We start from the raw sequence: 26,846 nt of genomic DNA on the forward strand, positions 1-26,846 counted from the left end.
GAATACTTAATAGGAAATTTCATAATTCTTTACTTACTATTTGTGGAATGAGTGTAATAGTATTAAAGTTGGTTTCTACTCGCAAACAAGTGAACTACTCGATCCCAACTGCGACCACGCTAATTGTCATTGTTTAATAGCTACTACTTTTAAAACTCAACAACTAACAAAAATACTAATAAAAAAATGATTTCCTTATGATGCTGTGAAAACATTTATGGGTTCACTTATTTCCACATGATCTATAACATGGTCTTGACTTCACGAAATTCTTTTAATTTAAAGGGTGCTGGTCTGAGAAAGTCAGTTTGCCGGATTAATTCCTTTTAATAATGATCGAGTTAATTTTACTATACTCATAAAATTATTCTTATTCTGATAATGCAACAAATGTTATGCTGTTTTCTTCAGCTAATGATCTTCTATCAGGACTGGTTAGAAATCAAATGCTTAAAATACCAATTGAGTGAATAATGCAGAAGTTTAAACAGTATCTAATTGAAAATTGCATGAAACGTGAAACATCAATTCAAGTCCTTAAACAGAGAATGCATCAAACAAATCCAAAAATGACTAAAAAGTTGTAAATGCGTTTAGAACCAAATTATTCAAGTACAGGAGAACGAGCAAGTTGAATCATGTACAAGAGGTTGGCCTGGTTCCAGATAGCTTCTTCACTGTACCTAAAGGGTTGGCTCAATCTTTTCTTTAGAATTCTGCAATTTTGTAATTACTCGTGTAAACAAGCATACATTACAATCATAATAATAATAAAGCAAGAGTAATGATACGACCACAACCTCTTGTGCACAAATAATATTGTACAAACTAATATGACATAATATGATTGGTTAAACAAAAACATTACATGGCCCTCATAATTTATTTATTTATTATTATTATTATTATATATTTTCAGTCAACCAATCATATTTTATCACATTAGTTTCTATAAAATAATTTGCTAAATAGCACCAAAACTTAATTGATACTCACCATTTCATTGAACAATTTTTTTATGGTGTCATTGAGGTTGCCTTCCCAACATCCTTCATCATCATCATCTTTTTCTTCTTCGGTGACGTTCACTTTGTTTAGCATTGGTGTGTCTAAGAGTCCTTGAGAGAAGATCTTCATTTTTGGACACTGTCTCACAACTACTTGTTTCAAGGACGGGAATTCAAGAGCGTAATTACCTAAACAAAAGCTTGTTAGGCTTGGCAAACAATCAAGTCCCAAGTACTTCAATTTCTTGAAAACAATACAATCTTTCGCTTCTTCTGCAACCGGCGACTGTATGATTTCTTCTATCCTTTTGCAATCAGCTATCTTCATTCTTTGAAGATTTTCCAAATGCCACGAAGGTGGTACTAATTTTTGCAACTTACTACATTCCGATATTTTTAGACTTCCCAAGTTTGCAAACACTTTGTTGGATTCGGCATTTTCCTTCCAGAGGCACAACACATTGGGTAATCTAGACAGCTCTAACCATCTCAATTGAGGGAAAGCAACCTGAAAATCAACGAAATTAAGTTGTAAATGAAAATATGTATCCAATTTCTGCAGTCTTCCCCTGCATATTTTATGGACAAGATTAATCGCGACATTTTATATTTTTTCCAAATTAATATGCTTTGCAGTAGGATCCCAAATATAATTATCAAATCGTTTACTCTTTGAAACACATAAATGAAATCTGATCTTAAATCCAATATGAATTAGCTACGAAAACAGAGATGTAACACACATAATCGATATAGTTCATCACCTCATGTTATCAGGTATCTAATTAATTTGAGACATTTTTATAATTCATACTATAAAGTTAGTTAATAACTGCGGTTATATTGTTAAATTAGATATAAATTAAGACGACATGCAAAAAGATGAGTCATTAAATTTGATTTGATTATAATGAAATTACATCTATGCCAACGAAAGTGAAGGGAAAAATAATAATAATGATCACCTTTTCATCGAAGAGATGTTGTATTTGATCAGCCACGAAGAGGCTCTCTTCTGATTTTAATTTCTGAGGTTCCTTATTATCCGCTGTCATGTGCAGTACAGATGTAGAATTGGATATAAATGTTTCCATATCAGGGCAATTCTCAATAGTTAGATTCTCCAACTTAGGCAGTTCAATTATATTCCCGGTGAAGTTGCAGAATCTTTTGAGTTTTGGAAGATCAATGAGCCTTAGCCCGGAAAGGCTAGGAAACAGGGGACCTATATGTTCTTTGTCAGCATTTAGCTCTTCCAAATGAAGCACCTCTTCTAGTGAATCACAATTCCTCACTTCTAGGTACCTTAAATTGTTCAAGCACCGTAGCAGATTGGCAGGAATAGCACTCGACATATTCGTGCGGTCATCCACCACCAGCTTAAATAAATTGTTGAAGAAGCTGACAGGCAGTGCTTGGCCATGCCATATTTCTTTCAAACGTGGAAAATCTGAGAGTTGCAAATACTCTATATCACGGAATTCAATCTGCACATACCAAAACAATTGCACTGGATACAATTTTTTTTTAAAGGCATTATATATATATACATTAAACTTACATGTTGTGTGTTTTAACTTCTAAAAATATATATACAAGGGAGGTGTATATGCTTAAATGTGCAAGTGCAGGGGAGATGCATGAGCAATTTGGGTGAATCGATTAACACAGACCATCTTTTTGTAACATATGTTTAAATGTGCAAGTGCAAGGGAGATGCATGAGCAATTTGGATGAATCGATTAACACATACCATTTCTTCGTAACACTTTTGTATAGTGGAATTAAGGTTATTGCCTTTCCGATGGTACAATTCACCCTCTTCCTTTACAGTCACTTGCACTTTGTGCAGCTTTGGTGTGGATAAGATTCCCAGGGAAAAAGTCTTCATGTTCGGACAACGTGTCACAGAAACTTGTTCCAATGATGGGAATTCAAGAGTGTAATTCTCCAAACAAAAGTTGGTAAGCCTTGGTAAATTATCAAGTTTTAAAAGTTTTAATTCACTGAAAGCAATACGATTCTCCTTAACTTCTTCTCCAGCATGTCCTACGATTTCTTCTAATTTTTTGCAGTCCCATACATAAAGATTCACCAGACTAGTAGGAATTCCAACCTGAAAATAAGCAGAGAGAGTGTGTGTGTGTATATATTAAAAAAGTTAAAATGTAAGAGTATCATTCAACTAGGCTCAAAGTATGTTTAATCATACAATTATACGTTTTATGAACATAACAAACTGTGAAATGTCTACTAGATATTTTTTGTTAAACAAAAAAGGTAACAAGATAAATAAATAAAAGCCAGATAAACAAAGATGATAAAAATGTATTTACACTATTTAGTATTAGGGACGTAGAAAGAATTTAAGGAAATTTCAAAATATTTTAGACTTATTTTGCATCTTGATATAACCTTTTAAGCATAAATTTGCAAATTTCAACTATTCCTTTAAAAAAAAAAACTCAACTAAAATGCCTCTTTTTCCCTTTTCCTTGGTCCCCTTTTTTTATGTATATATAAAAATGGAAAGAAACAAATTTGGAAAGACTTCCCAGTACTGTCAACAAGGGATTGCTGTAAAGTGGATCTTTATTAAGTACTTCCAGACTCGAGGAAATTTCTTTACAATCAAGGGTCAGTTGTAAACAATCATGAATTTGTGGTTAATTAATGGCATAATCAATTCTTAACTAAACTGGAGATATTAATTAAATTTGAAGACTTTTTTTTTTCCCAATCGAAATGTGAAGAACTAAGGAAAAGAGAAATATATAGATGAATTTGTGAACTTATAAGATGAGTGACTATCCTTTAATTTTTGAAAATCGTACTTATTAAGATATGAGCAAAAACAATTAAATTGAATTATATTATGCTGTTAAATCTGTTTAAAAAAATTATATTGTTGATTCTAATGCTGGTGAACCTAAAAACTAGACTTAAAACGTAGATTTCAGAGTGGTGGTTTGAAGTACAATATTTGAAATAAATAATTAGTGGCTGAATATCATTTGTAAACACAGAAATGATTAAAAAATTGTTGAATGTTATTTGAAAAAAAAAATCGAAATGAATACAGAAACCTTACCAATGGAGGAAAAATATTCATTAGCTTATCACACTCTTCTATCTCCAAATTCTTCAATTTCCTGAAAGACTCCGAAGCAAGCTGGTGGTGCCATATTGTTCTTAGGTTATCCATCCACACAATATATAATACCTCCAACCTAGGAAGTCGTACCTGGCAGTTAAAGATTAAATAACTAATTAATCAATTAATGGCATAATCAATTGATAACTAAATTAGAGGCAGATATTAACTAAATTTGAAGACTCAAGGAAAAGACAAATCAAGTATTGTGACTAAAATTATTTTTTTAATTAAAAAAAAAACCTTTTCATCAAAGAGAGGAGGAGGTTGCATTTCAGAATGAATGGTGTCTTCTGGTGAGCTCGTAGAGATGAATCTTAACATATTACTGCAACAACCAATCATGAGGTTTAGCAAAGAAGGGAATTCAACAACTAAATCTGAATGAATATGTCCCATATTGGCAAAGCTACTTAGTCTTGGAAGCCATTCTAGCTGCAGGGAGTGTAGCTTAGGAAAAACCTTTAATTCAATCAACTTTCCTTCATCTCTTTCTGACCATCCCGTGGTGTCGACTACCCCTTCCATTGACTCACAATAGCTTATCTCAAGATGTTGGAGTTGCAAAATGCTATTAACCATAGAATATGAAAACAGATACTTCAGACGATAACACCTTTCCACAGTCACTTTTGTTAAATTTTGACAACAGTACATTCCTTGATTATGATCGGCCCATAATTTTTTCATGTTTCTTAAGTCCCTGAGATTCAATTCCTCTAAGCTCGGAAGAATAACCTGCAAAGAAAACCCGTACATTTTTGTTCCTTCAAGTACAACCGTCTAGTATAATATTCTTTTGATGAACGAAGATTAATTGTGATAATAAATTAATCAATTAATTATTGAACAGAAAATTATCACCTTTGGAGCAGGATCATCATCAGCAATGATTTCGTTGAATCCCAAAGAAGTTGTTGGTTTGCTCATTGTTGCACCAAAGAAGTAAGATTTGAAACTTGTTTTTCTAGAGAAGTAGTACTTACCTCATTGACTCGCTTAGGTGGCGGTAGTAGATTGTTCCTAGTGTTGAACTGTTGGGAATTAGCAGCCATGTTAGCAATGAGATTTCGGGCTGCTTCTGGTGTCTTATCCACGAGTGCTCCTCCACTAGCGGCATCAATCATACTCCTATCCATAGGTAGTAGACCCTCATAAAAGTATTGAATAAGAAGTTGATCACTTATCTGATGGTGAGGGCAACTAGCACATAGCTTTTTGAATCATTCCCAATAGTCGTAGAGCGGCTCTCCATTATACTGTCGGATTCCACAAATTTCTTTTCGAATGCTGCCAGCTTTTGATGCTGGGAAATATTTCTCCAAAAATAGCTGACGCATCTCATTCCATGTAGTGACAGTACCGGAGGGAAGATAGTACAACCATTCCTTGGCTGAATCCACCAAAGAGAATGGGAAGGCCATTAGCTTAACTTGCTCTTCAGAAACTCCGGCTGGTTTCATTGTGGAGCAGACCACATGGAACTCCTTCAAGTGCTTATTTGGATCCTCTCCTGCAAGACCATGAAAAGTAGGAAGAAGATGAATCATCCCAGATTTGAGTTCAAAGTTTACCTGAGGGTTTGGATTCTCAATGCATAAGGGTTGCTGGTCCAAGTTAGGAGCTGCCAACTCTTTAAGTGTTCGGTTGTTATTCTGAGCCATTGGTTTGGGTTCTGGGCTGCTTGGTTCTGTCTTCGGGAGTGGAATGTGGATGGCAAAATCGAGTTCTGAATATGATGAGGTTGCTCTAAGTTGTTCGAGTTTCAATCGAATGTCCTCTATGCTCATGAAAATCTAAATATAGAACAAAAAATAACTAATTAAAATAAAATAAATAAATAAAATGAGAAAAGAAATAAAAAAAATAAAAATAAAACGAGTGATAATAAACAAACTAGACGCTAGTCCCCGGCAACGGCGCCAAAAATTTGGTAGTGTCATTAAGGTGCACCAAATTTAAAACCTTACCACTAATATAAATAATTAGTACAGAGCGAGTAAGGATCGTTCCCACAGAGACTATGCTAGTTATATTTATTATTAACTCCAAAGCAAGATTTAAAATAAAATAATAGTAATAGTAATAATAATATAAATTAATCTAACTAAAGAAAATGCCAATTAAAAATAAAAGGGGGGTTTATGAATTTTTAACTAAATAGTAAGAAATAAAGAAATTAAAATTACGAACAAGAATTTAATAAAAACTCTAATTAAAGGAGAAAGAAATAATAATGATGAAAACTTTGGTTAAAGGATCATTCGCCACCACCAAACATGCACATAATAAATCAATTCTATTATCAATTTATATTGAAACTATCAACCATAGACAACAATAAGCTCTGTTAGTCTCAATCTTTCCTTAGTGTGTCGTTAGGTAAAATAAGCTCTTCACCTAATCTATAACCATTAAATAATTTAAAACAAGCTCTTTAAATTTAAGATAATGGAAGCATTAAACAAAGAAAGATATTAGGTTAATCTAGGCAATAAACACACAAGCTCGGATTATTTAACCTAGGTTATGTTCTCCAATTGAAATCATTAATTCCAACCTGCTACTAATGATTAAAATATCAAGACAATTACGGATCAAGAATTTTAATCTAGTAATAAAATTTATTCAAGTCCTATCTAATTGGCCACTCAAACAAAACAAGAATAAACCATGAACATTAATTATAGAAGAACATAAACAATCTCAATTAAATAAATTGAATGATAGAATTTAAATTTAATTGCATAGCATGTTTAGGGTTTTGAATTCACCCTCAACCAAATAAAAATCTAGCCTAACATAATTGAATTGGGAATAAGAGAATTGACAAAACCAATCATAGAGATTAATTCAAGCGGCTGCCTTTTTCTTCAATTGAATTCCGGCTGCTAATTTTTTCTTCTTCTTGCGGCTGTTGATTTTCCTCTTGCTGCCGAATTGGATCTGCCCTCCCAAAGTCTCTTGCTGCCCGAATTCTTTTCCCTCTATTGCTTCCGCTTGATCCTATTTATAATGCTTCAATTGTGGCTTTTTTTAAATCCTTGCCTGGAAAGAATTAAATTCAAAGATCAAAACCGCCACCTCATGCTTCAATTATTAAGCCAATAATGATTTCCTAAAGCCAAAAGGCTTTATTCTCTTTCCTTTCACGTGGCAACTTTTGGTTTCCATCTTTGTTTTCCAATTTTGCTTTCATGTGATGGCTTGGCTTGTTAATTGGCTTGGCTTCCTTTTTTACTTCCATTTTCTAATTTTAGCTCCATGTGCAACATTAATTTTGCTCGGCCCATACAAGCTTTAATTAAATTTATTTTCTAATTCCTTCCAATTCTTGATCTCTTGTGCACTTTTGTCTCTCAATCTTCAATCAAATTTTTTTTCTTGAACGCTCCGATTTAATTTCTCTTTAATTCCAGAATATACCTAAAATAACAAAATAAATAAAACTAAGATAAAAATTAACAAAATAAAATATAATTTACTAAATTAAAAATTAACTAAAATAACTAGAATATTTAAGACCAAAACAAGAAAAAGATAGAGAAATTAATAGCAAAATACATGAAAAATATGCACTTATCACAAGCCTCTCATTTTTCAAAGCTTTTGCAAGGGTAATCAGTGCAACAGGCAATCCTCCGCATTTTTCAACGATCTCATCTGCTAAAGGTTGAAAAGCATATGCTTTTGCAGAATTACACACTATCTTTCCAAACAATTGCAATGCTTCTTCCTTTGATAAAACTTCAATTGAGAAATCCTTCTGAGATTTCATATCATTGCGCAATAAATCTCGACTTCTAGACGTCAATATTATTGTGCGTCTTCTCCGATCGTCCTCTCTATCTTTCTCATCAACATCCCCATAAGGAATTCCAACTGTATCGAACTCAAGTTTTGTCCAAATATTATCCAGTATAATGAGGAGCCGCTTCTCTTGCTTCAACCTTTGACACAGTCGAGAAGCTCTACGAAATTCATTCTCATTCAAGTCAAATTCCATGCCTAAATCAAAAGCAAGTTTGTCTTGAATTTTATGATGACCTGGGGTCTGTGTTATCTCAGCCATAACGAACTTATCGAACAACTTATCTTCCATCACTTGGTTTGCAACTTGTTTGCCCACGCCGCCCATCCCATAGACCCCAATTATGTTGACCTTGTCATCCTTCACCGCCTCCACAACATCTTGAAATACTTTCATTCTTGAATCAAACGCCTCGAAATCTTTCACTTGCATATGTTCTGCCCGCTTTGGAGCAGGACGGTAGGAAACATTGGAGAAGTTGCCTTTTCCCACGAGACTAGCGGCAGCTTCTGCCGCCTTTGCTGCTTGTTTACTAAGCTTGTAACGAGAAATCAAGTTTGGGCATAATCCTTTGAAGCAGGACTTCTTAGCTCTATCTTCATCATCAATAATGGATTTTGCAACCCCTTCACTGATGAATTCATCAACGCTATGTAGCCAGTCTGTGACACCCTCATAAAGCTCATCCCCTTGCAGCCTAGCATGATTAACTGGTTGTTGCACCATTTCTCTCTTATATCCCAGCTGCTTCACTTGAACTTTTAGCTCATCTATGTAGCTCTGGTACTTGAACACATAAGATATCTGCCATGTAATCGGGTTGAACAGTGACTTTGCACCTTTTGATACACAGTTGGTTAAAAAAGCCAGACACGCTTCTATAGCCATTGCCTGTTGCTTAACAATAAATATCTAGTTTTTGGCTGTTGAAAAAAAATGGATTCAAATAAATTAAATGAACTACCGGGGAAGAAAAAGAAAGAAACGACAACAAACTTTTTAGAAAAAGGCTTCAGGGGCTTGAATGGAAAACCAACAATTTTTTGAAGAAAGAAAACTTTTTTGGAAGATGGATGTAAATTAACCATTAATAATACTGCATAAGAACACAGAAGTTAACAATAAACAGTAACTTAAAACTCAAGAAAATTAAATGACAAGATTAAGACAAACAAGAGATAGTTTTTTGTTGGACATTAAGAAACAACTGCTATCAAGATCAAAGATTAGAAATTACGCTATTGAAAGAAATTATTAAAGTATTTAGAACAAACGCACCTCTTCAATTATCTAGGATCACAGAGTTTATGAGCTTCACTCTTGGCCTTCGATTTATAAGAAAAATTTTAATGAGCAAAAGATCACTGTTAACTGCAGAAGAATGTGAGTAAAGAGTTTATGGGAGTAAGCAATACAATTGAATTGTAAAAGAACAAGACTTAAAGCGTGCACCCCGAGTCCATATAAACAGAACACATGTTCATTTTTAACAAAGTGATCAATAACTCTATTCGTTATTTAATTGATATTGTAACCAATTCTAAGAGAATATAATAATAATCATTCAATCCATAAATTTAGAATTAGATTTTTTTAACTCTTTATTTAAATATAAACCTTAATGGAAAATTATAAAAGTTTAGAGATAAAATTTTTCAATCACCAAACGAAAAAAGCAGGAGCATGAAAACAGAGGAATCTTGTTTTAACTATTTTTTTTTCCTCAACTCTTGTTCTTATATTAATAATCTTGTTTTGATGATAGTGCTCGTGACTGCGGGAAAATTTCTACTGGAAACAACTCAATTTCGGAAGAAAACTTAATTTTGCAAGTGATGAATTTGAACTCGTTGGATTGGTTGATTTATGATTGACTGAATTTCACGTTTGCCCAAAAGATCTTTAACCAAAGTTTAATAGCTATCATGTACTCCTTAAAAGCAATTTTTTTTTAGATTTGACTGAATTTGAACTTGTTGGATTGGTTGTTTTTAGATTATTAATATGAGATATTACAACGTAAATATTTTCATGTGGTTGAGCCCTATTCTAAAATCTGTATAGTTAGCTTTAGAAAAAGGGCTTTTCCTGCTGATCTGTAATCTTCAAATAAACTTAGATACAAATAATGAAATAAAAGACAACAAACAAGCAATACTGATACAAAACCAACAGATCAGAGTTTTTGGTACAAAGCCAATAAAAGACAATAAACTTAGGACCTTTTTTTCTTGCTTTCTTTTGTTGAAGGATTAGAGTTTTTGGTATTATCAGTAAAGGTTTCAAGGGTCTGAGTAAAAGCCTATAATCTTTTTATAAACTTTTTTTTTGGGGGGGGGGGGGAGGAGCATGCAAATTAACCAAAAGAAATAATAAGAGCACAGGCTTTAACAATGAATAGTAACTTAAAACTCATGCAAAATAAGTTACAATATTAAAACAAACCAGAGAAAATTTTTTCTTGGAAAGTAGATGGAACTAAAGAAAGAGCAGATGTCAAGATCAAGGATCAGGGATTCTACTATCAAAAAAAAAAATTATTCAAGGATTTAGAAAACGTGCACCTCTTTAATTATCTGGGATTAGAGAGTTGGTGAGCTTCTCTATTTGGCCTTCAATATTTAAGAACAAGTTGAAAGAGGAAAAAGATCACTGGTAACTGCTGAGGAATGTGTGAGAAAAGAGTTGACGAGAGCAATAACAAAGACCTGCAAAAGAAAAAGAATTAGTCATGCACCGCTTTTCTATATCATGTATTTGGTTATTGTTGCCCTGTTGACGCATGTTCACAACTCTGCGTTTTCATATATTCTAAAGAAATAATTAAGTTTTCATAGAATAATACCTGTTGTGTTTGAGTAATTTTGGTATATACATTGCTTGTGTACTGTGAAATTGAAATGAATATTGATTGACAGAGCAATGTATATGCCTAATAAAACATAAAGCAAATCCTTGAACGAATGATTCGGGACTAAAACTTTTATAAAATCAAATACCGGAAACACACAAAAAGCATTTAAGAGAGAAACTAAACAGCAAATAATCGAAGTAAGATCAATAATATATGATTTGATTTATGCATATTCAAAAACCAAAATATAAAATAAAATAAAAAAATAAAGTTTGATTTATTCTTTCCACAAAAAACAGGGGAATGAAAACAGCGGCAACTTGTTTTACCAATTTTTTCTTCTTAATTTCCGGCAAAAAAAAAAATTAATAAACAGGGGAATGAAAACAAAGGAACGAAAACAGAGGGAACTTGCTTTTCAGGCTATCTTGTGACATGATGATATTGCTCGTGAATGCATGAAAATTTCTAATGCAAACAGCTCAATTTGGGATGATAAGCTTAAGTTTGCAAGTGATGCAAGTAAATAACTTTTTGCGGCTAATTGAATCTTTAATACTCTGGGCCCTATTCTAAAATTTGTAGGTTGCTTCAGAAGAAAGGGCAGTTCTCACTCATCTTTAATCTCCAAGTAAAATTAGATACAAAGCAAATCTAATAAAATGACAAACAAACAAACAAAATAAAGAAAAGACAGGAGGCAAACAACATTCATCTTAAGCCAACTGATATTTAAACAGAGAAATTTTTTTTTTTTTTTAACCTTTTGCTCAAGGATTAGAGTTTTTATATTAACAGAAAGGTTTGAGGGGTCCGAATAAAAGCCCACAATTTCTCTATTTTATTTTTATTTTTATTTTTTTAAAGGAGCTTCACTATTGGCCTTGAACATATAAGAATGAGCAAAAGATCAATGTCAACTGCCGAGGAATGTGAGTAAAGATTTCATCAGAGTAAGTAATACAAATGAATTGTAAAAGAACAAGACTTAAGCGTGCACCCCGTGTTTTGTTTTATTCGTTATGAAAATTTTAAGAGAGCATAAAAATAACCATTCAATGCATAAATTTAGAAATTTTTTTTTTGTAATTCTTTATTTAAATATAAACGTCAATGGAAAATTATAAAAATTTAGATATGAAATTTTAAGTCACCAGACAAAAAAAAAAAAAAAAAAAGCAGAGGAACGGAAATATAGGAATCTTGTTTTACCTTTTTTTTTTTCCGTTTAACTCTTGTTCTTATATAAATAATCTTGTTTTGATGATTGTGACTCGTGACTGCGGGAAAATTTCTTATGGAAACAACTCAATTTCGGAAGATAAGCTTAATTACGCAAGTGATGAATTTGTTCAATTGACTCTGTACTTGAACTAGTTGGATTGGTTGATTGATGATTGACTAAATTTGAATTAAGTTTAATAGCTTAGCTGCTTAAGATGAGAATGCATTCTTTTCAAAACTCCTTGGTAGGTGTGATCTAATTATATTTGATGGAATATTAAATGGCTAAAAATCTGTCATACATTCAAACTTTGTTTGTGTTTAGAAGAATGGTGTTGACTGTATATTCGTTTGGAAGAATGGTGTTGATTGTATATTCATTTGCTTAGCCTTTTGACAGATGGATTTGGAACTGACGATAAATGTGATTCAATTTACAAGGTTTTCAAGGGGCTCACAGTGGAAGGGATATTGAAGAACTGGTCTAAGTTAAAGCCTATGATTGTGAAAGATTGAAGTGAGAATATAGATGCTCGTTTAAATCTTTTTGGCAAGGTCAGAGATGAATGGATAGATAAGGATTTATTTGACAACTTGGACTGGTGCTAATTGGTATTTTAAGCAAGCTTTTTGAGATAACACTGAGCTAGTTATACTACTAGTTTGCACATGATGATCAAAACTCTCGAAAAGTAAAATAAAATAAATTATTAACTTTTACTTTCATCTTTTGCATAGCAATCAATGTGGTGCTTGTTCTGTGACAACTTTGATAATCTACTTAATTATTGGTTAGCATTTGGACCAAAAAAGTCCTTATGATTTACATGTTTTGTAGAAATGCATGAACCTTAAATGTGCTGATCAGGGAGTTTAATTATTGCACCTTGAAATTCATTTATTGTTAACTAATTGGCTTTCCTTTGCATAAGGCCGCTTATAAGGCTTGAGTGGACGTCTTTATGGGCATATTATTTGTATTTCTATATGCATGCCTTTATCATTTAATGTGCTGCTTGTATTTCTTTATGCATGCCTTTATCATTTAATGGCCAGCTCCCTCTCCTCTTTTGTAATTTGAATAGTAGTATGGGCCTCCATTTTACAAATCTTTAACATTTTTTGCTGTAAATTAATTTTTCTTTCAAATATTTTGGAGGTCATTGGAATTCCTGTAGGTCGATTTACCAGATTTTAGTATGTTTAAGGTTTTAATTTTGCTTAGACTTTAATTTTTCTGAAAGATTGTAGTATTGATCCTTAAAGAAAAATCATGCTACTTCAAATTATTTTGAAGTGTTGCTAGTTATAGCCTTACATATCAAATTCCATTTGTCTGGAAATTTATTGATAGCTGTGCCATATTTTATGACTCTACTTCTTAGTTATGTAAGTTCATTATGTTTAGGTCAGAGGCAGTCAGCTGTGGGGAATCGATATATACACAGATGACTTTGATCTTGTTGCTGGTATGTGGTTCTATGAATAATTGTTCACAATAATTGTGTTTGCCTTTTGTTTTATGAGATCTATAATTGATCTTGGGATATTACTTTCTAGTTCTCACGCAAGCAAGTTACTACCTTCCCACTGCATCTCCTCCTTTATCTGCTATTCAAGAGTTGCGTGCCATAATCTGGTATTACCTCTGCAAGATTGTGAATGAATATAATGCCTCTAAATTTATTTTATACATAATGCTAATGGTGAATAATATATTGTAGCTCCCGTCATATTCTAGTTTGATTTTTTATATTCTGTTTCATATAAAAATCTTATTCAACTTCAGTTGTTCATGAGCAAATGTCACATGCATAAGCCCAAATGATGTTTAAAGGTAGCGCGGCTACCTTCAGTTTGAGCTTACAATGGGTGAAAAAGAAATTGAAACTGATATTTTGCTGTTTTTCTGATTTTTCAAAGTATTTTAGATCCTGACTTTTGTTTGGACTTGATGGTTATAGATTGTGTCTAGATTTGTTAAGTTGTTTCCAACACCTCGTGCCAAATCAAAGCACAATCTTTCTGATTCAAATGTCTTGTTAATTATGCTTCATTTTTTCGTTAAAGATTGGATGGTTGCATGGATTGATGGAGTTGGAGTTCAACCAATAATTCTAATTTTTTGGACTTAAAATGCCTTTTTCTTCTGTATAAAAACTTTAGTAAGTGCTATTGAGTTGACAGAAGTTGAATACTTACAGGTTGTTTCACACTTTTTAATAGTTTTACATATATGAATTTCTGTTTTGTGAATTGCAGAAAGGAGGTGGAACTATTGATTTGGAGCCTTATCTTACTCACTCATCAACAACGGAGCCTACCCTCGCTCCCATGGCAGTGGAACGGACAACGACTACCAGGGCTGCAACATCAGTTGGTTTGGGTCTGTTTTGAGTTTATTGTCATTTATTTGGCTATGTTTTGATAGCGAATTTTGATATGTCAATATAATGTGTAATTGTTTTGGGTTGAGCTGGTAATTATGCTGGATTAGATTGGTTTGGTTTTGGTGCTTCTCTGATGGAACACTGCTTTTTTTAGAAATTTTGAATGTAATATGAGACTACATTTAGTTTAATTGAACACTGCATCTAGTCTAATTACTAGAAGTGTGGCATTTGGTTTGGTTTATCCGATATTCTCCAGAATTTCACTTGCATCTGGTTTTGTTGCATATGTTTGCTTGCATTTGATGGCAGTAGCAGACTGTTTGGTTTTGTGGCATTTGATGGCAGTTTGGTCTGTTCTTGGTGCTGATGTTAATTGCAGGTGCTTGAATCAGCTAGGGTTGCTGGTTTATTCAGATGGTTGACTCAGGCGTTGTTACTGGTTGATTCAGGTGGCTGACTCAAGTTGTTCATTTAATGTTAGGAAGCAAATTAAGAATTAATGAAGTATTCATTTAACTATAATTATTGTAGTCATTTTATTTCATAACTGAATTATAATCTATGATATTTGTCAACAAATTAGAGAATTTTTATATATGAATTATATATATGTGTGTGTATGTACATTTTTCTATTTATATAATAATTTAAAGAATATATTTCAATTCCCACAAAAAAATGGCTCCAATTTCAATAATTCCTGCCAAATAATTAATTTTTTTTTAATTTACCACCAAAATATATCTTAAAGAAATTTTGGTTATTCTTGCTAGATTTAACAAAAATAATTTGTAGGATTAACATTTAATTAAAATAATTAAATAATTTTATTATTCCAATTAAAAATGTCATGTTTATACGACAGACAATAGTCATGAATGGGAAGTATTAGTTACATATTTTCCCTTGAGATTTCAGGCAAATGAAAAAAAGATTGAGAATGATTTCAAGAGGACAGGTGGATGATAAGTATTCATTTTTGTATATTTGGCTAATGTCCTCATTAGTGGATTTTTATGGTATTGATCTTTTTTTTTTTTTAATTTTCAATTAGTTGCAGCCCTAGAGGAAGAGCAGGCTGATCAAATTGATTTGTCTTGTTTTTTGGGCAATCTGCGACACGATGACCATGATAATGCTCGTGACTGCTGGAAACTTTCTGATGGAAATAACTTTAGAGTTCAGAGCAATCATTTTTGTTATGACAAAACAAAGGTTCCCCCATATTTTGTTTGTTTGTTATGGTATTTATATATCCTGCGTAGGCTAGGTGGACAGGTTATGATGTAGTTTGGTTGGCTCTTCTTGTGCTTTGTGCAATTTGTAACTGCAGATACCTGCGGGAAAACATTTAATGGATCTTGTTGCTGTTGATTGGTTCAAAGACACAAAGAGAATGGACCATGTAGCTAGGCGTCAAGGCTGTGCTGCAAAAGTAACTATTCTTTTCTTTTTATTTTTCCTTTTCCATTGATGCATTAGGAGAAAATACTGCCTGTGAGATACTACAATGTAAATAACTTCTCATGGTTCATTGAATCTATAGCACACTGACCCTCTTCTACAAAATGTAGGTTGCTTCTGAAAAAGGGCTTTTCTCACTGATCTTTAATCTTCAAGTAAGTTTGTTTCATTTCAGAAGGTATTAAGTTTCAAACTTATTGTATTGGGAGGTTGTATAGTTGTAACCTAAGCATCTGCAGGTTCCTGGTTCAACACATTATAGTATGGTATTTTATTTTGTCACAAGGCAATTGGTTATGGGATCACTTTTGCAACGGTTTGTTGATGGCGATGATGAGTTTCGCAATAGTAGGTTGAAACTTATTCAATCTGTTCCTAAGGTATCCATGTTGGCCTTCATGTATTAGGACTATATTAATGTATACTTACCCTTTACTGCACGGTACACTTCAATTTGTCCAAAGAAAGCATGCATTTAGGTGTAAATGTATTGATGGGTTGTACCTTCAAACTTCATGTCCTTTTTACCCTCTTGAATTTGTTTTGCACTTGTTCTTGATTTTAAGCACTGAATCATGCAGGGGTCATGGATCGTGCGCCAGAGTGTTGGAAGCACCCCTTGCTTATTGGGGAAAGCAGTTGATTGTAACTATATTCGCGGTCCCAAGTACTTAGAAGTAAATGCTCTTGGAATTTCTATAGTACATGAGATGTTCATCTTTCAAATAGCGTCCGATACCATTAACATGGTTTAACATTGTTCATCTTTCTGTAGATTGATGTTGACATCGGTTCTTCTACTGTTGCTAATGGTGTTTTGGGCCTTGTAATTGGTGTAATTACGACATTGGTGGTTGACATGGCTTTCCTTGTACAGGTATGTATGATTGTTTTTTTCCCCCACTTCTAAATGGACACAAGGGAAAAGACATGATTTTGAGATATTGCACTGCAATTTGCATTTTTTCATACTTGAATGTTCTCAGAATGGTATAATGCTTCGTGTGTGTCTTCTTTATCTTGCTCTTTTGTATGCAGGCAAATACTACAGATGAATTACCGGAGCGGCTGATTGGTGCTGTACGTGTTTCTCATATAGAACTCAAGTCTGCTGTTGTCCCAAAGTTGGAACCAGAGATATCATGACACTCTGGTTTCATTTCACCTCAACTGTGTTTTTTTTTTTTAATTAAAAAAATCATTTGTTTTAGGTATACATACATGTATTTTGATCCCATTTTCATTGTAATTTCTCATTTACTTTGAATGAAAGTCATTGGTGTTTTCGAATGGGAATTTTGCATTAAAAAATGAAGAATAGTGAATAGGAAATTTCCTGATTCTTTAGTTACTATTTTTGGTATGAGTGTAATTAGTAGTAAAGTTGGTTTCTACTCGCAAACAAGTGTAATTAGTAGTAAAGTTGGTTTCTTATGATGCTGTGAAAAAAATTACGGGTTTACTTCTTTCCACGAGATCTATAACATGGTCTTGACTTTCACGAAATTCTTTTAATTTAAAGCGTGCTGGTGTGAGAAGGTCAGTTTGACTGATTAATTCTTTTTAACAGTGGTCAAGATAATTTTACTATACTAAAAAATATTCCTATTCGGATAATGCCACAAATATTATGCTGTTTTCTTCGGCTAATGATCTTCTATCAGGAGAGGTTAGAAATCAAATGCTTAAAAGAGAATAATACAGAAATTTAGGCAGAATCTAATCGAATATTGCATGAAACATGAAACATCAATTCAAGTCCTTTAAACGGAGAATGCATCAAACAAAATCCAAAGTGTCTTGCAAGTCTGTAGCATGAGCAAAAAATTGTAAATTTGTAGAACCAAATTATTCAACTACAGAAGAACGAGCAAGCTAAATCGTGATAAGAGATTGGCCTGGTTCGGGATAGCTTCTTCACTGTACCTGCAGGATTGGCTCAATCTCTTCTTTAGAATTCTGCAGATTTTGTAATTACTCGTGTAAGCAAGCATACATTGCCACCATAAGAATAATAAAGCTAGAGTAATGATATGACCACCACCTCTTGTGCACAAACAATATTGTATAAACTAATGTGACATAATATGATTGGTTAAACAAAAACATTACATGACCCGACATCCCATATCAACATCATCTTCTTCATCATCATCTTTTTCTTCTTCGGTGACGTTCACTTTGTTTAGCATTGGTGTGTCTAAGATCTTCATTTTTGGACACTGTCTCACAACTGCTCGTTTCAAGGACGGGAATTCAAGAGCGTAATTACCTAAACAAAAGCTTGTTAGGCTTGGCAAACAATCAAGTCCCAAGTACTTCAATTTCCTGAAAACAATGCAGTCTTTCGCTTCTTCTCCAGCCTGCGACTGTATAATTTCTTCTATCATTTTGCAATCAATTATCTTCATTCTTTCAAGATTCACTAGACTTTCAGATGTCGAGAATGTCAACACATTTATCAACCTGTGACATTTCGATACTTTCAAAGCCTTAAGATTTTCCAAATGCCACGAAGTTGGTACTAATTTTTGCAACTTACTACATTCCGATATTTCTAGACTTTTCAAGTTTGCAAACACTTTGTTGGATTCGGCATTTTCCTTCCAGAGATGCTGCACTTTGTGTAATCCAGATAGCTTTAACTTCATCAATTGAGGGAATGCAACCTGAAAATCAACAAAATTAAGTTGTAAATGAAAATATGTATCCAATCTCTGGAGTCTTCCCCTGCATATTTTATGGACAAGATTAATCACGGCATATTATATTTTATTTCCAAATTAATATGCTTTGTAGTAGGATCCCAAATATAAGTATCAAATCGATTACCCTTTGAAACACATAAATGAAATCTGATGCTAAATCCAATATGAATTAGCAAGGAAAACAGAGATGTAATACACATAATTAATATAGTTTATCACCTCGTGTTATCAGGCATCCAATTAATTTAAGACATTTTTATAATTCATACTATAAAGTTAGTTAATAACGGAGGTTATATTGTTAAATCAGATATAAATTAAGACGACGTGCAAAAAGATGTCATTAAATTTGATTTGATTCTAATGACATTACATCTATGCGAACGAAAGTGAAGGGAAAAATAATAATAATGATTACCTTTTCATCGAAGAGATGTTGTATTTGATCGGCCACGAAGAGGTTCTCTTCTGATTTTAATTTTTGAGGTTCCTTGTTATCTGTTGTCACGTACACTACAGAGTTGGATACGAATGTTTCCATATCAGGGCAATTCTCAATAGTCAGATATTCCAACTTAGGCATTTCAATTATATTCTCAATGAAGTTGCAGAATCTTTTGAGTTTTGGAAGATCAATGAGCCTTAGGCTAAAAAGCCTAGGAAACGGGGGGCCTATATGTTCTTCCTTAGCACTTAGCTCTTCCAAATGAAGCGCCTCTTCTAGTGAATCACAATTCCTCACTTGCAGGTATTCCAAATTGTTCAAGCACCGTAGCAGATTGGCAGGAATAGCACTCGACATATTCGTGCAGTCATCCACCACCAGCTTAAATAAATTGTTGAAGAAGCTGACAGGCAGTGCTTGGCCATGCCATATTTCTTGCAAACGTGGAAAATGCGAGAGTTGCAAATGCTTTATGTCACGGAATGCAGTCTGCATAAACCAAAACAATTGCACTGGATATATATAAATTTCTTTTTTTGAAAGGCATTAGATATATATATACATTAAACTTACATGTTTTGTGCTTTAACTTCTAAAAATATATATACAACGCAGGTGTATATGTTTACATGTGCAAGTGCAGAGTTTGGGTTAATCGATTAACACATACCATCTTTTTGTAACATATGTTTAAATGTGCAAGTGCAAGGGAGATGCATAAGCAATTTGGATGAATCGATTGACACATACCATTTCTTCGTAACACTTTTGTATAGTGGAATTAAGTTTATTGCCTTCCCAATGGTGCAATTCACCCTCTTCGTTTTTAGTCACTTGCACTTTGTACAACTTTGGTGTGGATAAGATTCCCTGAGAAAAAGTCTTCATGTCCGGACAAAGTGTCACAGAAACTCGTTCCAATGATGGGAATTCAAGAGTGTAATTCTCCAAACAAAAGCTGGTAAGCCTTGGTAAATAATCAAGTATCAAAACTTTTAATTCGCTGAAAGCAATACGATTCTCCTTCACTTCTTCTCCAACATGTCCTACGATTTCTTCTAATTTTTGGCAATTCGATACATTAAGATTCACCAGACTACTAGGAATTCCAACCTGAAAATAAACAAAAGTGTGTGCATATGTGTGTATATTAAAAAAGTAAAAATGTAAGAATATCATTCAACTAGATAATTTTTGTTAAACAAAAAAAGCAACAAGATAAATAAATAAATAAAGCCCAGATAAACAAAGATAATAAAAATGCATTTACACTATTTAGTATTAGGAACGTAGAAAGAATTTAAGGCAATTTCTAAATATTTTAGACTTATTTTGCATCTTGATATCAGTTTTTAAGCATAAATTTACAAATTTCAACTATTCCTTTTGGGGAAAAAAAATCAACCAAAATGCCGCTTTTTCCCTTTTCCTTGGTCCCTTTTTTTATGTACATTTAAAAATGGAAAAAAAATTTGGAAAAGACTTCCCAATATTGTCAATAAGGGACTGCTGCTGTAAAGTGGATTTTTATTAAGTACTTCCAGACTCAAGGAAATTTCTTTACAATCACGGGTCAGTTGTAAATAATCATGAATTTGTGGTTAATTAATGGCATAATCAATTCGTAACTAAACAAGAGATATTAATTAAATTTGAAGACTTTTATTTTATTTTTTTCTTTTTCCAATCGAAATGTGAAGAATTAAGGAAAAGAGAAATATATAGATGAATTTGTGAACCTATAAGATGAGTGACTATCCTTTAATTTTTGAAAATCGTACTTATTAAGATATGAGCAAAAACTATTTAATTGAATTATATTATGCTGTTGAATCGTGTTTAAAAAATTTATATTGTTGATTCTAATGCTGACGAACCTAAAAACTGGACTTAAAACGTAGATTTCAGAGTGGTGGTTCGAAGTACGATACTTGAAATAAATAATCAGTGGCTGAATATCATTTGTAAACACAGAAATGATTAAAAAATTGTTGAATGTTATTTGAAAACAAAAATCGAAATGAATACAGCAACCTTACCAATGGAGGAAAAATATTCATTAGGTTATCACACTCTTCTATCTCCAAATTCTTCAATTTGCTGAAAGACTCCGAAGGAAGCTGGTGGTGCCATATTCTTCTCAAATTATCCATCGACCTAATATGTAATACCTCCAACCTAGGAAGTCGTACCTGGCAGTTAAAGATTAAATAACTAATTAATCAATTAATGGCATAATCAATTGATAACTAAATTAGAGGCGGATATTAACTAAATTTGAAGACTTAAAGAAAAGACAAATTAAATATTGTGACTAAAATTAATTTTTTTTATTAAAAAAAAAAACCTTTGCGTCAAAGAGAGGAGGAGGTTGCATTTCAGAATGAATGGTGTCTTCTGGTGCGCTCGTAGAGATGAATCTTAACATATCATTGCAACTAATAATCTTGAGTATTTGCAAAGAAGGGAATTCAACAACTAAATCTGAATGAACATGTCTCGTGTTTGCAAAGCTTGTTAGTTCTGGAAGCCAATAGAGCTGCAGGGAGTGTAGTTTAGGAAAAACTTTTAATTCAATCAACTTTCCTTCATCTCTTTCTGACCACCCGGTGGTGTCGACTACCCCTTCCATTGACTTACAAGAGCTTATATCAAGATGTTGGAGTTGCAAAAGACTGTTAACCATAGAATACGAAAACAGATACTTCAGACAATCACAACGCCACACGATGACCTTTGTTAAGTTTTGACAACAGTACATTCCTTGATTATGATCGGCCCATAATTTTTTGATGTTTCCTAATTCCCTGAGATTCAATTCCTCTAAGCTCGGAAGAATAACCTGCAAAGAAAACCCGTACATTTTTGTTCCTTCAAGTACAACCGTCTAGTATAATATTCTTTTCATGATTGAAGATTAATCGTGATAATAAATTAATCAATTAATTATTGAACAGAAAATTATCACCTTTGGAGCAGGATCATCATCAGCAATGATTTCGTTGAATCCCAAAGAAGTTGTTGGTTTCTCCCTGTCGGGTCCTATAAATAAACAAAAACAATACACATAATTAATCTTTGTCGTTGTTTTTTTTTTTCAAAATAATTGAGGCGAAGTCCATAAATCCACAACACTTAATTTCAACACTTACCAACAATCATTTCCAGTTTATTGCAGTAAGCCACTTTGACCTTTTGAAGCCGCAGTAGGTTTCTGGCTATGGAAAATGAGAAAAGTTGCTTCAATTTCTGACAGTTGCGTACTTTTATAATCCTTAAGTTGCTGAAAGATTGATCTTCTGTGAGTTGGCTGTCACATATTGTCTCCAAATTGTTCAAATCAATAAGAGACAATGACTCCAGCAAGGGGAAGACTTTGCGACGAACCCGTCCAACTGAACCGACAATATGCAAAATCTCAGAACAACTTTCTACAGAAAGATGCTTCAATCGTGGAAAACCTTCCCCATCATCTAATTCATGAACAACATTCTGAACACCCTTCAGTTCTTCTAGATAGAGATATTCAGTTCTCTTCAACAACAGTTTCATCCTGTAATTCTGCAAAAGAATGCCAAACTTTACTAGCCCCTGGAGCTTCATCAATCTTGATAATCCAGATTTAACGGACCAGCTGCCCCACCACTTATTTCCTATACATATCCTATAGCTTTGCAATTCCACAGAGACCAAATCCTGCGGTAGAATTTCGGCATCCCGAACGTGTATCTCCAAAGTAGTTAGCTTTGACAGCCCATTCAATTCAGCAAGACTGGCGTTACTTCCTCCTTCAACCTTCTCCCACTGTGAAAAGCTGTTACAAATATATAGTTCTTCTAATCGAGATAATTTTGATATGACATTTGGAGCTATCACCACAAGGCTCCAACAATTGGTCAAATCTAGCAACTGTAATCTCGTCAATTGTCCAATTACAAGTGGCAACTCCTTAACATCAGAATCTCGAAAGCTGAGAATCTCTAATTTCCTTAGCTGTCCAATTATAGTTATTTCGTTCAGTCGGCAACCGTCTAAACACAATGTTTGAAGGTTAATGAGGCGACCAAGTGATGAAGGTAATGAAGAGAAGTGAATTCCGGCAAGATCTAAAACTTTGAGTTCTTCCGTCCCTTGAAAAAAGAGGTCTGAAATTTGCAAAGAGCTATCACGCTTTGAAAACAACAAAAGTAACTCGAGACGGGGACATCCCAACCTTTCGGGAAGCTCTTGAATATCTCTATAAGGTAAAGAAATAGCAATTGGACCTTCCCGTATTGTCTCTTCCATCTTTTTCTCCACGTAGGCAACATTTGGAATATTAAACATGAGCTCCTCTTCTGCAATTGATACAGCAACAGCATGAATGATGTCATGCATTTTAACTTCATCTTCAGCATCACCGTCCAACAATAAGCATGAAGATTTGAGTTTGCCGATCAACGTATGCACTCTACTCCTTGCTTCTTCCAGTGTGCAAACGTTTTTAAAATAGCCCATACCCATACCATATCTCAATAAGTAAGGAACTGGTATAGCACGGCCTTCATTATATAGGCCACAAAGAAGGAACAGAGATTTTGCTTCCTTACTTCCCAGTAAGTCGTAACTCAATTTTATGGAGATGTACACATTTCTTTCCATTCCATCAATTTCTTTTGCATTGGAACTTCTTAGCTGACGCTGCACATCCTTCCAAGTGTCAAGCCTCTCATTTTTCAAAGCTTTTGCAAGGGTAATCAGTGCAACAGGCAGCCCTCCGCATTTTTCAACAATCTCATCTGCTAAAGGTTGAAAAGCAGATGCTTTTGCAGAATTACACACTATCTTTCCAAACAATTGCAATGCTTCTTCCTTTGATAAAGCATCGATCTGGATTTCTTTCTGAGAATTCAAAACATTGCGCAATAAATCTTGACGTCTAGACGTCAGTATTATTGTGCATCGTCGCTGATCATCCATTCTTTCTTTCTCAACATCCCCGGAAGGAATTCCAACTTTATCGAACTCCAGTTCTCTCCAAATATTATCCAATATAATGAGATGCCGCTCCTTGTTCTTCAAAACTCCATGTAGTCGATTTGCTCTGTCGAATATACTCTCATTCAACTCAAACTTTATGCCTAAATCAGAAGCAAGTTTGTCTTGAATTTTCTGATGATCTGGGTTCTCTGTTACCTCAGCCATAGCGACCTTATCGAACAACTTATCTTCCATCACTTGCTTTGCAACTTGCTTTACGAGCGTGGTTTTACCCACGCCGCCCATGCCGTAGACCCCAATTATGTTGAGCTTATAATCCTTCAGCGCCTCCACAACATCTTGAAATACTTTCATTCTTGAGCCAAAGGCCTCGAAATCTTTCACTTGCATATGTTCTACCAGCTTTGGAGTAGGACGGTGGGAAACATTGGAGAAGTTGCCTGATCCCACGAGATTATCGGCAGCTTCTGCCGCCTTTTCTGCTTGTTTACTAAGCTTGTAACGAGAAATCAAGTTTGGGCATAATCCTTTGAAGCAGGACTTCTTAGCGCTATCTTCATCATCAATAATGGATTTTGCAACCCCTTCACTGATGAATTCATCAACGCTATGTAGCCAGTCTGCAACATCCTTATAAATCTCATCTCCTTGTTGAGTAGCCTGATGAACGGGTATTTCCACCCTTTCTCTTTGATGTCCCAGCTGCTTCACTTGAACTTTTAGGCCATCTATGTAGCTCTGGTACTTGAACACATAAGATATCTGCCGTGTAATCGGTTTGAACAGTGACTTTGCACCTTCTGATACAACGTTGGTTAAAAAAGCCAGACACGCTTCTATAGCCATTGCCCATTGCTTAACAATATATATCTAGTTTTTGGCTGTTGAAAAAAAAATGGACTCAAATAAATTAAATGAACTTGAGGGGAAGAAAAAGAAAGAAACGACAACAAACAACTTTTTAGAAAAGGTTTCAGGGGCCTGAATGGAAAACCAACAACTTTTTGAAGAAAGAAAACTTTTTTGGAAGATCGATGCAAATTAACCATTAATAACACTGCATAAGAACACAGAAGTTAACAATGAACAGTAACTTAAAACTCAAGAAAATTAAATGACAAGATTAAGACAAACAAGAGATAGTTTTTGTTGGACATTAAGAAACAACTGCTATCAAGATCAAGGATTAGAGATTATGCTATTAAAAGAAATTATTGAAGGATTTAGCACAAATGTACTGTTTAATTACCTATTAACAGAGAGTTAATAAGCTTCACTTTTGGCCTTGAATATGTTAACTGCAGGGGAACGTGAGTAAATAGTTTATGAGAGTAAGTAATGCCAATCAATAGCAAGACTCAAGCGTGCACCCCACCCGTGTTCTGTTTTATTATATAAACATGGCATGTTCATTATTGACAAAATGGTCAATAACTCTATTAGTTATTTAATTGATATTGTAGCCAATTTTAAGAGAACATAATAATAATAATAATCATTGAATGCATAAATTTAGAGTTATATTCTTTTAATTCTTTATGTAAATATAAACCTGAATGGAAAATTATAAAAATTTAGATATAAAATTTTTCAGTCACTAAACAAGAAAACAGGGTAATTAAAACAGAGGAATCTCGTTTTACCTGTTTCTTGGTTTTTACTCTTGTTCTTATATAAATAATCTTGTTCTGATGATAGTGCTCGTGACTGCGGGAAAATAAGCTTAATAGCTATCATGTACTCCTTAAAAGCAAATGTAAATCTTTTTTAGATTTGACTGAATTTGAGAACTTGTTGGATTGGTTGTTTTTAGATTATTAATATGAAATAATACAATGTAAATATTTTTCTTGTGGTTGTGCCCTATTCTAAAATCAGTAGGTTGCTTCAGAGTTTAGACAAAGGACTTTTCTCGCTGATCTTTAGTCTACAAAGCAAATCTAATAAAATGACAAACAAACAAGGAAATAAAAGACGTCAAACTAGCAATATTGAATTATTGATGCGAAGCCAACTGATAATTAAACCGAGGATTTGTTTTTTCGTATTTTCTTTTGTTCAAGGATTAGAGTTTTTGGTATTATCAGAAAGGTTTCAGGGGTCTGAATAAAAAACTACAATCCTTTTAGAAACTTTTATTCTTTTTTTTTGGGGGGGGGGGGGGGACACAAATTAACCTAAGATAATAATAACAGCACAGATCTTTAACAAAAAATAATAACTTAAAACTCATGCAAAATAAATTACAATATTAAAACAAATTAGAGAAATTTTTTTTCTTGGAAACTAGATGGAAATTTTGACAGAAAAGATCAACGAGCAGGGATTTTGCTATCATAAGAAATTATGAAAGGATTTAGAAAATGTGCACCTCTTTAATTATCTGGGATCAGAGAGTTGGTGAGCTTCTCTATTTCGCCTTGAATATTTAAGAAAAAATTTAATGAGCAAAAATATCACTAGTAACTGCTGAGGAATGTCTAAGAAAAAGAATTGATGAGAGTAATAACAATGATTAGTATAGAATGATCTTGTTGATGCATGCATAGAATAATCGTATGTTTTTTTTTTTTTTTTTTATGCACATACACTTTAATGATTAGTGAGAATTAAGATTTAATTTGAAGTTCAGAATCAAGACGAAAAGACGAAGCTTCAACAAAGCATGCAATGAGATACAAATTCTTTCAGAAATACCTATTGTGCTCGAATGATTTTGGCATGTACTGTGAAATTCAAATGAAAATTGATTGACAGAGCAGTGTATATGCCTAATAAAAGATAAAGCAAACCCTTGAACGAAGGA

At 33.5% G+C, this 26,846-nt stretch overlaps 3 protein-coding genes across 4 annotated transcripts in view; 2 read left to right on the forward strand and 1 right to left on the reverse strand.

The window, feature by feature from the left end:
* The window catches only part of LOC102620792 (protein ENHANCED DISEASE RESISTANCE 2-like), a 98,437-nt gene extending 81,183 nt beyond the window's left edge, over positions 1-17,254 (forward strand). Inside the window, exons 8-13 of one of the 2 annotated variants that reach the window (XM_052441698.1) lie at positions 15,402-15,658; positions 15,777-15,878; positions 16,018-16,062; positions 16,489-16,584; positions 16,683-16,784; positions 16,946-17,254. In XM_052441698.1, coding sequence (XP_052297658.1) covers positions 15,798-15,878; positions 16,018-16,062; positions 16,489-16,584; positions 16,683-16,784; positions 16,946-17,053 — 432 coding nt within the window. In that variant the 5' untranslated portion in view covers positions 15,402-15,658; positions 15,777-15,797 and the 3' untranslated portion in view covers positions 17,054-17,254. The remainder of the gene's footprint in view (positions 1-15,401; positions 15,659-15,776; positions 15,879-16,017; positions 16,063-16,488; positions 16,585-16,682; positions 16,785-16,945) is intronic. The other variant, XM_052441699.1, reaches the window with a different exon arrangement.
* LOC102628208 (protein ENHANCED DISEASE RESISTANCE 2-like) overlaps positions 14,313-26,846 on the forward strand; it is an 81,420-nt gene continuing 68,886 nt past the window's right edge. Inside the window, exon 1 of the mRNA XM_052441704.1 lies at positions 14,313-14,436. The gene's annotated coding sequence lies outside the window, so the exon portion shown is untranslated. The remainder of the gene's footprint in view (positions 14,437-26,846) is intronic.
* Positions 21,144-26,846, reverse strand: part of LOC107174813 (disease resistance protein At4g27190-like) — an 82,931-nt gene continuing 77,228 nt past the window's right edge. Inside the window, exon 5 of the transcript XR_008054826.1 lies at positions 21,144-21,252. The gene's annotated coding sequence lies outside the window, so the exon portion shown is untranslated. The remainder of the gene's footprint in view (positions 21,253-26,846) is intronic.

Source organism: Citrus sinensis, chromosome 5 (genome assembly GCF_022201045.2).
Source record: "Citrus sinensis cultivar Valencia sweet orange chromosome 5, DVS_A1.0, whole genome shotgun sequence".
NCBI classification, from domain to species: Eukaryota; Viridiplantae; Streptophyta; class Magnoliopsida; order Sapindales; family Rutaceae; genus Citrus; species Citrus sinensis.